Source organism: Neophocaena asiaeorientalis, unplaced genomic scaffold, assembly GCF_003031525.2.
Source record: "Neophocaena asiaeorientalis asiaeorientalis breed wild unplaced genomic scaffold, Neophocaena_asiaeorientalis_V1.1 scaffold251, whole genome shotgun sequence".
Lineage (NCBI taxonomy): Eukaryota > Metazoa > Chordata > Mammalia > Artiodactyla > Phocoenidae > Neophocaena > Neophocaena asiaeorientalis.
Genome location: NW_020173377.1, coordinates 1,902,352 through 1,917,368, shown reverse-complemented (window position 1 = coordinate 1,917,368; position 15,017 = coordinate 1,902,352). Strand labels below are relative to the sequence as shown.

The 15,017-nt window shown below is 37.2% G+C and overlaps 1 protein-coding gene across 2 annotated transcripts in view; it reads left to right on the top strand.

The window, feature by feature from the left end:
* The first annotated feature begins 254 nt into the window (after positions 1-254).
* DCP1A (decapping mRNA 1A) overlaps positions 255-15,017 on the top strand; it is a 57,234-nt gene continuing 42,471 nt past the window's right edge. Inside the window, exons 1-3 of one of the 2 annotated variants that reach the window (XM_024746351.1) lie at positions 255-497; positions 3,400-3,440; positions 5,694-5,821. In XM_024746351.1, the coding sequence (XP_024602119.1) occupies positions 363-497; positions 3,400-3,440; positions 5,694-5,821 (304 nt within the window). In that variant the 5' untranslated portion in view covers positions 255-362. The remainder of the gene's footprint in view (positions 498-3,399; positions 3,441-5,693; positions 5,822-15,017) is intronic. The other variant, XM_024746352.1, reaches the window with a different exon arrangement.

The following is a 15,017-nucleotide window of genomic DNA, read 5'->3' as shown; positions in this document are numbered from 1 at the left end:
TCTGCGGCCCTGGGAGCCTAGTCCGGCAGGAACGCTGAGAAAGCTCCCGAGCAGCCTTCATCCGGGCGCCGGGACCTTTCAGCCAGCGGAAAAGAAGCAACTGAGTCCCGGCCTACCAGCTCGGCCACGCGGCGACATACGCCAGCCCGGACTGTAGGTCCACTGGGACCTGACGCCACTGGAACCCAGCGTCCCGGGCGTGGGCGCAGCGGAGCATAATAGCTGACGTACCGCCTCGCCGCGAGGCCCGGCTGAGAGGCGGAAGATGAGGGTGCTGACGCAGCTGGGGGAACTTTGGCTCCATGGCACCTTCCTGTCCGCGACTCCGCCCCCGCCAGAGGGGCTAGGTTCCGGAATTCAAGATGGAGTCGCTGAGTCGAGCTGGGCAAGAGATGAGCCTAGCGGCCTTGAAGCAACACGACCCCTACATCACCAGCATCGCAGACCTCACGGGCCAGGTCGCACTGTACACCTTCTGCCCCAAGGCCAACCAGTGGGTGAGTGCAGCCAGGCCGTTGAAGTCGCCCGCCCGGCCGCCGCCTCTTAAAGGGGCCGCGGGGACCGTTCTGGGTGGGGGCCGATGAGGGAAGCCAGGGCGGCAGGGGCGAGGCCAGGGACTGGAGAAGAGTCCGGCTGGCGCCTGAGGGGTGTCGGCGGAGCCGGAGATTGGGCGAGAGGAGCGAGAGAAGTAGGTCCAAACATCCGGGGGAAAAGCTGATAGAGGGGAGGGTTGGAAGAGGATCAGTCCCATGGGGTCCGGTTCGAGGATGTGGGCGACTTGCCTTTTTTGCAGGTGTGTTAGAGGATATGAGACCGGTGGAGTCATAAAGATGCCTGAAAGATTGTGTTTGAAGCTTTGAGCGTTATTAGATAAAGTATATGTACATAATCTATAAAATAAACACTCCTTCTCTCCCCCCAATAGACATAAATAAGGGCTCCCTTCTCAGAGGTCATTTGGATTTAGAGCTTGAAATCCAGTTAGTTTCAATTATTGGAAGAGAGGGGTTGGGGATAAGTCCTGCATTTATCGAACTACACTGTATTTCCAGAGTTTGGAAAAGATTTCAAGGCGCTTAGGAAAATGACTTCCATGTTAATTGGATTACCTTGAAACCTTTGGAAAAGAGACCCTGTGTCTGTTCAGCAATGCTGCTGGTGATGTCACCTCTGAATGCACCCATCAGACTAAGTACTTTTTGTCTTTTTTGCACGGGAGAGGATCCGAAAAGTTGCATTCAGTTTGTTCACTGACTTGTTAGCCCGTTTGAAGCTTCGTCCGTTGTTTAAATAACATAATTAGGGAATTTCCTGGCGGTCCAGTGGTTAGGACTCCGCACTTCCGCTTCAGGGTGCCCGGGTTCGATCCCTTGTCGGGGAACTAAGATCCCACAAGCCGTGCAAGTGGCCAAACAAATAAAGGTAACAAAATTTCCCATAAAAAAAAAATTGAACCTTCTTGATTAACTCATTCAGCTATATAGGCTTTACTTAGGAAATAATCCGTAAATATTTGTTGGATCGAATTAATGATTGACGTTAACATTTCAGTAACAATTGAAATCTTTATACTAACAAAACTGAAAGATTATTATCGTAGTATGTCCTTTCCAACATAGTGCAGATACATAGGTTATAGTTAATTAGTAATTTTGTGAAAAATCATTTGGCATTTATAAACAGTTAATTTATATGAAGAGAGTTTTCAAAGTCATCTTGCTTTACTTTATCTTCTTTCCTTCACCTCCTGTAAGAGAAGGAGGAGGTATGGGAAGCTAAAGAGAACAAAATTATAGATTTTTTTTTAAGTGTGGCTGTTTTAGACATTGCTTTAGTTTGAATCGTTCTTAATCATTTTTCTTGCTCTAGGTATGAATTTTTGTAATATGGGTTGCAGACAGATGGTGAAGATTTGGGGCATGGACTTATTTGGGGCATGGACTTAGGCTTTTATCTCTAGTTTGTCACAGACTTCCAATATTTTGGAATTTTAATTGTGTTGTTCACCTTTAAATATGAAATACAAGCTATAATAACCTGAACTGAAAAATAAGCTGCCATCATTCATTTGGGTCATGGCACATGGAGTATAACCAAAGTCTCTTCTCTCATTGTTATTTTACAGTGAGTTGTAACTTTGCACAGTGGTTTATTTGGGCAAGTTTTCTTTCATTGTGGAACTGTTGATTACCAATTTCTTGCACTAATAAAGTTTGAAAGGCAAGAAAAAGCCTCTGAATTTTTAGTAAGGAAAAGTTTCATTATGATGTTTAAGCTAGGGCAATACTCCTGGAAGAAATCAAGATGGTAAATATTTTTTTAAATTATTTTTTCATCCCAGCAAATTCAATTTTATATGGCTGACATTTAAGTTTGCCAAGTTTGTTGATTACCTTAAACCATTTAGGTCCTGTCTGGGCTGTGAACTGTAGACTAATGTGTTTTTCTTTTGCTTTTTTAAAAACATTGTAACTGTGTGGTTTTGTTTGTTTGTTTGTTTTTGCGGTATGCAGGCCTCTCACTGTTGTGGCCTCTCCCGTTGCGGAGCACAGGCTCCAGACATGCAGGCTCAGCGGCCATGGCTCATGGGCCCAGCCGCTCCATGGCATGTGGGATCTTCCCGGATCGGGGCACGAACCCGTGTCCCCTGCATCGACAGGCGGACTCTCAACCACTGCGCCACCAGGGAAGCCCCTGTAACTGTGTTTAAAACCTAAATACGCTCTTGTCACAGCAAATGAAGGATGATGAGTTGTACTTTGTTAATCAAAACATTTACTTTAAGCTAAAAAACAGTTTTTAATTATTTGTAAGACCTATAAGAATTACACTAAGACAGAGTATAGTTTCAATATTCATGATTCTTCAACACAGTTTTAAAAATAACAAACTAATTGTGTTTGACAGTAACTCTTAACTAAATTTGCTACTCATAAAAATATACCAAAATCCCCCAATGATGAAACAAAGTGCCCTATAAGAAAATGTTTTTTTTCTTCCCCTAGTAACTGATAAACTTTAAAGGTGAAGAAATTGCTTTATACAGGACCTTGGCTTTAAAATTAAGAAATTTGGCTAAAACATTTTAGTTTTAAAAAGTGAATGCTAATTCTAGAATTTTTCTCCTTTAAATTTTAAAAAAGGAAAGGGAAATTGCTGCAGATACAGGCGTGTTGCTAGATAGAACATTGCATATCAGTTAATACACATCAGTAGAATAGAAAGGATACAAAAGAAACCGGTAATAGTAGTCTGTGGAGAAGACCTACTTGACCTGTTCAAAGTGATTAATTTTAAAATAAATAAGTTGATCTTAAACATGAAGTATTTCTTCTCCATTGGGACTACTTGGGGTTAGATTATGGGAAAAAAAACTAATTGTCTCATTGTCTGTTATAGGAGAAGACTGATATAGAAGGGACCTTATTTGTATATCGAAGGTAAGCTTTTTTAAAAAAATTTTTTTTAATTTTTTTTTTTTTTTTAATTTGATGGTGAATGGTGTCATATGGAGTGATTCAACCCTATCGTATATTTGTCTTTGGGACCTTCCTGCTTGACCCTTCAAGTATTCATCCATCCCTTGCTGTGAGATCCTTACCAAGTAATGTCGTTTCTTTGACACTTCCTGTGATTCAGAATCAAACAGAACTAGAATTTATTTAGGAACCTAGCAAAATGGAAAACATTTTCTAGTAAAGAATGAGTCTAAAGCAGTTGCCTTTCTCCCTCCCCCCATATTAAGAAAAATAGAATACATTGAGAAAAATGGTTGAGAAAAAGAGAATAGATGGACTAGCTGTTGTGTGATTACTAAACAAAAAGTTATCTTCTAAGACTCTGGTTCTGTCCCCTTTCCATCTACCCACAAAAGTTTTGGATTTTGTCAGTGTCTGTAGTAATATGTATTTTTAGTTTGAGAGTCCTTTAGAAAGCCTAGATTATTCATAATTGCACATTTTTTATTTTTAACTTTTCTGAGAATTACCGTCTTAAAACATGATTTTTTAAAAAATGATTGGTTTGTAAATGCAGCTTGTGTTTTGTTCGGCAACTTTCTTGGCCTAAAGGCAGCTGACAGGGTATGTTAGTCATTGGAGTTCCTTGTTTTCCTGGATCCCTCTTAGGTCTTGCTCTGACTGAGGTAGGTTCCTTCCTTTGGTTTCTAAAGCTTAGGGAACTCAGCAGGAGTTATTACTGATACCTGGTTCTTTTCCTGTGTGTGTGTATTGTGAGTTATCTTTTATGGATTGCCTTTCTCCATTTCTCCACTGATGGTTATTAACAAGAATTTGTCAAATATTCTTCTAAATTTTGCTGTACAACTTTGAGATCTTGTCTAAAAATACTGATCTTTTTCTTCCTTTAAATGTATATGCTTTGATGTTACTTTTTATTTTTTGACATTTTGTTTGCTGTTATTCATCTTTCTCCTTTAAAAAAAAAAACACTTTACCCTTCACCTACATTATTTGTCTTCATTACCAATATAAATGTCTAGAAGCTCTTCAATTGTTGTTAGAATGTTGGTACTTGGAAAGTGCTTTGCTGGCCTTATTGTTACAGTAGAGTACAGATCCACTGGTTATAGAAGATGAAATTTAGTTTAGTGAGCGACTTGATTTAATGAAATTTATGGAGGCTTACACAGTATTGATTGTAATAAAAGGAGACCAGAGAAACTCTATTTGGGAAATGTGAGAACATTTTATAGACTTTGGATAAATATATACCAGGATGTCAGAATGTCGATTTGGAGAGACCTTAGTATAAAAGAAGCCTGGATTTGGAATCAGAAAACCTAAAGAATTCAGTGAAACAAGTGTATACAGAGAAACAAGTGAGAAACCGTAAAGTGTTGTATACAAGTGAGAAATATCTAAAGGATCGTATGCTGAATCATCCTGATATGAGAACCAAGGGTGTTTCTTATTGTAGGATTCGAAGCATTTTCTTTGTAACTCAGGTTTTTCCATAGTTCTCACATTGGATGTAAGAAAAATCATTGTAATGGTGGGCAATAATTATAACCAATCCTGCAACATATTTAAAATAAATTATATTTTTATTGAGCATATGTTTATTAAACATATACTATATGTCTGTCTTGGGACATATCTAAAAAAATGACAACCCTATTTTCATGGAACTTACAGTTTAGTGGAGAAGGACAATAAATACAAAAAATAATAAGTGGTATGGAAAAAGAGAGAGGAGGATTAGAGGTATTGAGTTTGGGAGCATTAAAAAGGGTAGTTCTCTAGTGGCCTCAGTGAGAACAGGACAGTTTACCAAAGGCTTGAGGAAAATGGGATAACTCTAGATTCTAGGCCAGTGGCCCAGGCAGAGGTCTTTAGGTGGAAACATACCTGTAGGAAGAATGGCAAGGAGCCCAGTGTGGCTGGAGCAGGAGGAACAGGGAAGAGGCATAGGAGATGAAGTCAAGAGGGCACACATCACCTGAGGCCTTGGTGGCCTTAGATAGGACCTTGGTCTTTACTCTGATGGACCGAGAAAGCTTCTGAGAGGAGGAGGGGTATGATCTGACTTAGATTTTTTTGTTTACAACTTTAAGTGCCAATAATATTATATGATGCAATATTGTATTCATTCTTTAAAATGGAAATAAAGAGGTAGATAACATTTCTGCAAATGAACAATAACAGATTTTTTTTTCTTCTATTAAATCTAAGGTCAGCTTCACCTTACCATGGTTTTACCATTGTGAATCGACTGAATATGCACAATCTAGTTGAACCAGTGAATAAAGACTTGGAATTTCAGCTCCATGAACCATTTCTACTATATAGAAATGCAAGCTGTGAGTATCTATCTGTTAACTACAGTGCATATGTTTGCAGTTAAAATTGAGTGACTTCAGTTTCTGTCAGCACATTATTCTTGGAAATTAAAGGTACAATAAAAAATATGGTCTATACTCTTGTGGTTATAAATGAGTCTCTTAGTAAGATCAGAGCTTTTAAATTGGGCTTCTAAAATTGAAACACTCTTTTGTATACAGTAACTTATTACATTATTTTAGTTAACTATACTATTCCATATAATAGCATTACATTATATTCCTGTTGTTTGTTCTCTGAACATAAGTTTCACCCTTTGTTTTTGTTGTAACATGTATTATTGGCTGCCATGCCCCTGAGCAACAGAACTTAGTTTAAGAGACACAGGACAGATACTGATATTTCTGTCCACAAAGAAAGTACTATCTTTGCCCTGATTGTGGTATTTTTCGATCTGTTTATTTAGTTGAGTATCTGTTAGGTAAAAGTGCAGGGCCAAGAGCTATTGTACTTTAATGTTAATAATATAATAACCTATGGGGTAGGCAGGCAGTTAAGTCAGCTGAGACCCTGAGGTGAGTGGCGGCTATTCAGTTGAAGAGTGAGGATTGTAACCCTTTTTTCTGCTTCCTAGTCCAGGGTCCTTTCAGGCATTTTATAGACTCTAAAAATGGTTGGGTGTGGTCAGCAAAGCTAGAGTGGCCCTTTCAAGAAGGAAAGCACTAAAAAGTATACCTGGTTCCTGTACTTCAGCATGGGTATTGAAAGTATGAGTGTTTGAGGAAAGAAGACGGGCGATTTGTTTGGCATTGATGGTAGGGATATCAAAACTGGTTACAGTGGTAAGGTGATTGTGCTGTAAACATCATCTAAGGAGATTGCTGGAGATAACTTTGCTCCTTAAGTAAAAGTTTGAATTTCACTTGACTGGGAGGTAACTGGTATGGGGGGAATGTCTTCAGTATAAAATGTAAAAAACTACTAGAAATTATGCATCTCTTCATTCCCTGAATGAGAAATGACAAGGTCTGTGTTGAAGCTAGAAACCCCAAATTCTTCTCTGTAGCTCACTTTTAAGTGAAATAAAATCTGTCTCTTGACTTTTCAGTAAACTATTTGTCCAGATAATTACCTCTCTTAGATGGTTTGAGTGGATTTATTTAAACTAATGTTACAGTAGAATTACTTCAAATAGCTGTTTTCTTTACGCTGACCATTCTGTTAAAGGGGAAATTCTGCAAAGTAACACAGATCCAATTTTTTTTAAGGAAAATTGGTTTAATTCTGCTTTTTATTACCTGAAAGTTTAATCTAGCTATTGCCTCTAAGAAAAGTTTGATTAGTAAAGTAGTCAGTAGGGGAAATTATCAGAGGCCCATGGACTTGATTACCATTTAGCATAAGCCTGAAGTGAATCTCATTATATTTCTTTAACAAGTAAAGTTTCCTGTGAAGTTGAAAGTGCAAGATAACACAAATATAAGTGAACCATGATTAACCAAAATTTTTTTTAATTAATTTTTATTGGAGTATAGTTGATGTACAATGTTGTGTTGATAAAACAAAATTTAATCGGAGCCTAAAATATCTGGAACTATTTCTATAGTCCATGTGTGGAAAAAATGAAAGCAAATTGTAAAAAAAAAACAGGCTAATGTTAGGTTTTATTTTGTGAAAATCTAGTAAATTTCTCATGTGTTACTTGGGATCAATACTATAACTTTAACCGCACTATAGTGTCATAGATTGATTTGCTGTAATAAGACCTTAAATTGTCAGGAGTGTTTTTTATATTAATTAGAATATTCTTGAGGGAAAAAGTGCACTACTGCTTTTTATTTTAGAAAGATTTTCAACAAGAGGTTGAAACAAAGGTTTCCTTAGTTAAACAGAAGACTCACTTAACCAGGTCATTCCCTTCCTCGGTTAATTGAGGCACTGAATCATGTCAAGGGCCTTACAGTTTCTGATATTGCTAATTAGAAATTCAAGAGCACATCAGTTTGCTTTCAGACCAAAGAAAAGCCTGAAAAGGTCAAGCACAATACTGTGGATATATTAGAAACAGTCCAGAGGAGGAGCTTGGGGAAAGTATTTAAAGGAATAGCTGTATCGGGGAGAAGTGACAGAGGCAGCATAAAGTGATTCTGGGAGTGTTCAGGCCTCTCTTGAGTATATGTTTTGTCTACCTAGTCTTAAAAGTAAAAAGTAGTCTTGTCAGGTCAGCAGGCTATTGAGTTGTTTAGGGATTGTTCTTTAAATAAAAAGTTAATTAGTGTCTGATTGTGTATACAGGTAATTGTACATGATTCTGTAGCTGCTCTTCTGTTGTTTTCTTTTGGAAAATACCACCAAGACACCTGACCCATTTTACTCAAGTTACACCCTCAGATCTAGTTCCACTTAAATCAGTTTTCAGAGTTGAGAGAATATTGAGCTATAACTTTTTCCAGTTCTAAATTGTTTGTTTTGCTTTATATTTTTTTTTTTTGAGTGGTTTTTCTTGTTTGTTTGTTTTGGCCATTCTTTGCGGCTTGTGCGATCTTAGTTCCCCGACCAGGGATTGAATCCCGGCCCACAGCAGTGAAAGCGTGGAGTCCTAACCACTGGACCACCAGGGAATTCCCTAGGTTTTCTTTATACACTCCCCACACACCCTAGCCCCACCACCCCAAGAGAAAGGTAAAATCTTACAGAGGAAATGCTTATGCCTTCCAGAAGCTTAGCTTTGGTGATTCTCTTGAACCTTTTGGAAGCAGTATATTTTTGTATACTGTGCAAGGACTTTGGGCAGCCACAAGACCCCAATGAGGGTTGTGGAGACTGCAGATTCTGTAGTTATTAACCAAAAATGATGTTCCCAGCACCTTATTTCTGATTCCCAACTTACAGATGAGGAAACAAGAGTCCCAGAGAAGTTAAGAAATTTGCTCAAGAGTCACAGAGGTTATAAGTGACAGGCAGAAGTCAAATCTAGGTCTGTTGAGCTTCAAAACCAATGTTCTTTCTACTCTGCTACAATGATAACATTACTTCATCAATCCACATTCTAGAGCAGTGCTATCCAACAGAACTCTGTGATGATGGAAAGATTCTATATGGGTACTGTCTTGTATAGCAATCACCAGCCAGCCACATGTGACTGTTGAGCACTTGAAGTGTGGCTGGTGTGACCAAGAAAAAAATTATTTTTAAGTTTATTTAATTTAATCAGTCTGCATTTGAATAGCCATACGAGACCAGTAGCTACCATATTGGACAACAGAGGTCTAAAGCATGGATCCATGCAGAAACACACCCTTTTGTTATGCCATACCTGAACTGAACAAGCAGTTGGGAAGCTTTAGATTAGATTTTTATGCCTCTCATTTAGTAATTCCTTTTTAAATTTTACAAATGATTTCTAGATACAAAGGCTGCAGAAGATATCCCTGAGGGTGGCTTTGCCATGGTAACATTCTTCTGCGTGGAATTTAGTTTGCAGACAAGAATTCTATTCTAGGCTTTGCCATTTTACCAACTGTAACCTTGGATAAATCACTTAAACCACTGATCTGACCTGCTTATCTTAAGAGAGCACCATATATGTAAAGGTTTTTTGTCAGGCACTTACAAATATAAAATATTATAGACTTTATCTCCATCTTGGACTTAAGCCAAATGATCTTATTAGTGAAAGAATCATAAAGGCTTTAATATTATACAGGCTCTCTTATAACCTAGGCCCATAGTGTGCTTCTTTCCATCCCTTCTGATTAGCACCATGACAAGCTGGGAACTCTGTTTACCTTTACAAATATTACATTCAAATGTTGTAAGGGCAATTACTAGACAGCCTGCGGTATGATAAGTTGAAGATATATAAATATATGTTAAAGATGAGAAATCTTGGAGGCTACAAATTTTTTAAAACTCTGATCAGTGGGTCATGGTGTGCTGGAACACACAGCCCCCTCCTGGCTAAAATTTTGTAGGATAATGTAATGCTGTTTTAATCTGTGGACACATCTCCCTTAAAAACACTTATGATAGTTTTCATTTTATCTGTGATTAGTTGAAAAATCATAATTCTTTTGCTGTGTAAACATATGCATTACTACCAATCTGCTGATCTGTTTTCATTTGTGAACAGAATCCATTTTGCTAACTGGATTATAAAACCATTCTTGCGAACAGGAGTTATGGCATAGGCATATCAAAGAAAAACTCCTGTCCAGCAATATGATGTCAGAAAATCTTCCTCCTATAAACACTTAGAAATGCTATATAAAATATTAAATGTATAGTATAGCCTGAAAGGGAATGGGGGCATTTTAATGGGTCAGCATCAAAGTGAAAACCGAAAGCCAAAGTGGGAAGCTTGTGTGCTGACACCAGCTGCCAGCTGGTTAAAGGGTTCTTGGGGATAGGGAACGTTCCTTAACATAAGGACCCCATTATAATTACATGGGATCAGGAGACAAGACCTTGACCCCTCACGAGGTGGCTCATTGGAGCTGAGACGTACATACCAACGTTCACCCAGGTGCCCTAATGAGTTATATATTAATAAATTAGAAGGATATCAGAGATATCCCCGCGAACCTAGGGAGATGACAGGCAAGCTAATCTACCTCAGTGTAGGCTATGAGTTAGAGGGAAAATGTCTCCCCTGAAAATTGTAACCATGAGCTCTCTCATGCAGATTTGAGATTCAAGTTATATCATTCATTTGGTATAATTTCTTACCCAGGCCAAAAAATTAACATAAAATTGATCATCAGCTGTTGAGTACTCTAGAACATCTGGCAAAAGCAAATACTAAACGTTTCTGGAGAGAAATATTCTTAATCCAGATTGCCCAGGCATCTTATTGACAAGCCTCGTGGTCCAAAATTACTATATATACAAAGAAAGAATTCAGTCAGTAAAAGTTACGATAAAACAAACAGCCAACCCTTCGCAGAAACTTTGGGTAATGAAATGATCAGATAGAGACTTTAATGGATATGAATATCCGATGTAGATTATAAAATAAAATGATAGGTAGATTTGAAAAATAACCAAGTAAAACTTCTAGAAATTAAAATTTTAGTTATTGAAATAAACTCTCTGCCTGGACTCAACAGTGAATTTATAACAACTGAAAAGAGAATTGGGGAACTGGAAGAGACATCTGAGAAAATTATCCAGGATGCATTCCAGAAAGGGAAAAAATGGAAAATTTGAAAGAGAGGATAGGATAGGAAAGTCTTAGAAAGTTTAACATATGACAGAGAAGAATTTCAGAATGATAAAGTATAGAGAGAGGTAATATTTGAAGAGATTATGACTGAGAATTTTCCAGAATCCATGAAAGACAGAAGTCTCAGATTTAGGCAGTAAAATAAGGCCCCAAGCAAAGTAAATAGAAATAAATACACACCTGGACAGATGGTAAAACATCAAAGGCCAAGACAGAAGCAACCAAGCTTGAGATTGATTATTTACAAAGAGCACCAGTTTGACAGCATATTTAATTGCAGCTACTGAATTTGAAAGACGGGAATAATATATGCAGAGTACTGAGGAAAAAACAAACAATTCAGTAATTCAAGAGAGCAAAATAAAGACATTTTTCAACAAAAACAGAACTGTTGTCTCCCCAGACCCTTGTTGTATACACTTCCAAAGCAATCCTGTCCAGTATGGTAGCCACTAGTCACATGTGGCTATTGAACACTTGAAATGTGCCTAGTACAACTGAGTTTTTAATTGTAAATTAATTCTTAATTTAGTTTAATTAATTTAATTTTACCAGTGCAGTTCTAAAGGCTATAGTTCAGAAATAAGGAGATTGAACACAGAAGTAATGAGATTTAAGCAACAACCATAATGAGCAAAGAAAAGAAGGTACATCAAAATAAGCATTAACTGTATAAAACAATAAAATGACTAGTTTGAGTAGAGGTATTAAAAAGGTGAAGCAGGGCTGCCCTGGTGGCGCAATGGTTGAGAGTACGCCTGCCTTTTTTTGTGTCCAGAGCCTGTTCTCCACTACGGGAGAGGCCACAGCAGTGAGAGGCCCGCGTACCGCAAAAAAAAAAAAAGTGAAGCAAAAATACTAGACAGCAATAATATAAGATAAAAGCTTTCCAAACATAAAGCATCCCAAGACTGAGAAGAGGGTAAATAAATTGATGAACAACAGACTTTTTTTTTTTTTTTTTTTTTTTTTTTTGCGGTACGCAGGCCTCTCACTGTTGTGGCCTCTCCCGTTGCAGAGCACAGGCTCTGGACGCGCAGGCTCAGCGGTCACGGCTCACAAGCCCAGCCGCTCCGTGGCACGTGGGACCTTCCGGACCGGGGCACGAACCCGTGTCCCCTGCATTGGCAGGCGGACTCTCAACCACTGCGCCACCAGGGAAGCCCAAACAACAGACTTTAAGCCAAGTGATTACCCAAAAGATTCAGGGTAATCACTGCAGAACAAAAAATAGGATGTCTTGATTTTAAGCCAGTATAAGTCAAGATAGGAAAAACATAAATAGAAACCATGGGAAGTAGCCCAGTTATAATAAAATGGCAGAAATAAATAAATCAGTATTTAGAACAAATGTTAAGTGAACTGTACTTGCCAGTTAAAAGAGATTCTGAGATTGGATAAAGATACAGAATTTGCCTAAAATGCTGTTTTAAAAAAAACTTAAAACTCAAAAACAAGTAAAGGGATAGAATGATATAAGGTAACTATTAACCAAACAAGCCTGATGTAACTATGTAAATCACACATGATAGATTCTAAGGTAAGAAACATCATCAGGAATAAAAGTTACCACATAATGACAAAAGGAGTAAATAACCTGCAAGGTAAAACAATTCCAGACTGGTATTACCTTGTATTAATATTTGTCAGAATTACATATCAAATGTTTAAAATCCATAATTATAATGGGAGAGTTAAACAGGCCACCTCAGTAATTGACAGATAAGGCAGATAATTTAATAAGGTTATGGGATATTTAAACAACACAGTTAGGCTTGATCTAATGGACATATAAAGAACCCTGCTTCTAGCAGTTCAAGAATTTGCACTTTTTTCAAGTCTGTATAGAATTTTATAAAAAATACCATATGTAGGCTACCCAGCCACAAAAGTTATAGAGGAAAAAAGAAATCTTTAAGTTGAAGGAAAATACAGATGAGTAGAAATTAATTGCAGAAAGTAGGAATTGCAATAGAACAGTAGAGCAAATCAACAAAACAAAAAACTCTCCCCTATAACTTGATTGATCCAACAACAAAAAAAGAGTAAGGAGAGGCATAATAGGCAATACTAGTAATAATATATACTGTATATAGAGAGCAACTAAAGATAGAGAATAAAATAAGAAACCACTGCAAAGAACTTTTTAAAAATAAGAAACCACTATGAAGAACTTTCTGCCTGTAAGTTTAAAACTTGGATTATATGGACAATTTCCTGGAAAAAACGCAGTGTAACAAAACTTAGTCAGGAATAAATGGACTCAATAAAATAACTGGGTCAGTAGTTTAAAATCTCTTCCATCACATCTTAAAAAATGCTGAGAAGAATGTTCTGTCAGGTTCAGTAAATGGTACTAGAGTAGTTCTCCATATAGCAACCGGCCTCTGAAAAAGCATCCATACGATCTATACATTTCTGATCTTATCACAGGACATTTATCTCCACAGTGAGGAAATTGTGCTTCTATTATCCACTCTTCCTTCAAGCATTTGGTGAGCACCTGCTACAAGAAACATGCCTCACTAAGTATGTTTCTCTTCGAAGGTTCTTTTCCCCAAGATCAATGTCAGCGGTGCTTTGATTTCCACTTCTGTGGGTATCTCTCAGGATGAACGTGGCAACCTGGAATCTGTTATTTATGTGTGTGTGTGTGTGTGTGTGTGTGTGTGAGAGACTTAATTATGACATGCCCCAAGGCCATTTTGTAAGGTAGGTTCTGAGCAATTTTTTTAAATCCAAAATTTGGTATGTGAATCAACAAAAAAGTGAAAGCAAGCAAAACTGGTTTTTCTTTGTTACAGCTAGACAGTTCACAGTATGACCTGGTTAATTGAAAATATTAAGATAAAGGTTTGTGGTACCACTAAGCTCTGTAAAATCGATTCTAGCATTTAATGATTTTCTTTTGCAAAAACTATTTATTTTGTCCTTTGCTTTGTTTTTAAACAAACAAGGTGATTATTTAATTCAGATGCACATCTTAATTCATTAATGTTTATTAAATATCTTTTGCTAAGCATTTTACCACACGGTATATCATTTTGATTAACAGTATTGTGTACTTTTAAAGAATTTTATGTATGTTTCTAGTTCTGAGATTCTGTTTTATTAGAAAATTATAAGCAGAAGTCTTTAAATTGTGTTAGAACTTTTAATGTCAGACCTCTGCCTTTCTGGTAAAGGTCAAGATTCTTAAAGAAATATGCTACTATATTAATCCCAATGCTGCGCATATTTATTCCTGAAACAACCCTGATAATTAGTGGTAAAAATTAATGATTTAAGATCTGTGATTTGAGACTTAACAGTTGCCAATTTGAATAATTAAGCTCGTTACAGTGAAAATGTGATCCACCAGAGGGATTGTGAGGGTATTTACGTGTTGTTTTTCCTGGTCATTTTTAACAGCAATACTGATTCATGAATTAGAAGTATACAGTCTAGATTTTCTCTTCTCACACCTAACTTTATTCTGTCCTTAGACAAGTTAGTGGTGGTGGTTTTAGCCAGAAGAGAAGCAATTATCTTACTTTGTGTGCATGTTAGACTTGACATCTTTTTACTGAACTATAATCATTTTAACAAGGACAACTCCATGTTTCCTCCACCCAACACCTTAAGGCATGGATCTCTCACTGAATGCCACTTTTCATTTTAAAATGTTTTCTATAATCCAGAAGTACTTTTTTTTTTTTTTTAATCCAGAAGTACTTTTGAAAAAATCAACAAAGCTTCACTCTGTAACCAGCTTAACAACAACAGATCACCATAACAAAACAATTGAATATAAAAGTATTATTGCTATTTAATATTTTTAAGAACTTACCTCCAAAAACCTGTGCGAAGTACCCCTTCGTTTCCGTTTCACTTGTAACCTTTCCTTTATATCGGGCATCAGTCTCTTGATATACAGCATTTTTAATTAAAATTAGATCACTAGAAAAAGCAGGGAGATTCATTTCCATAGCGTTGAAAATGTAGCTGCCAAA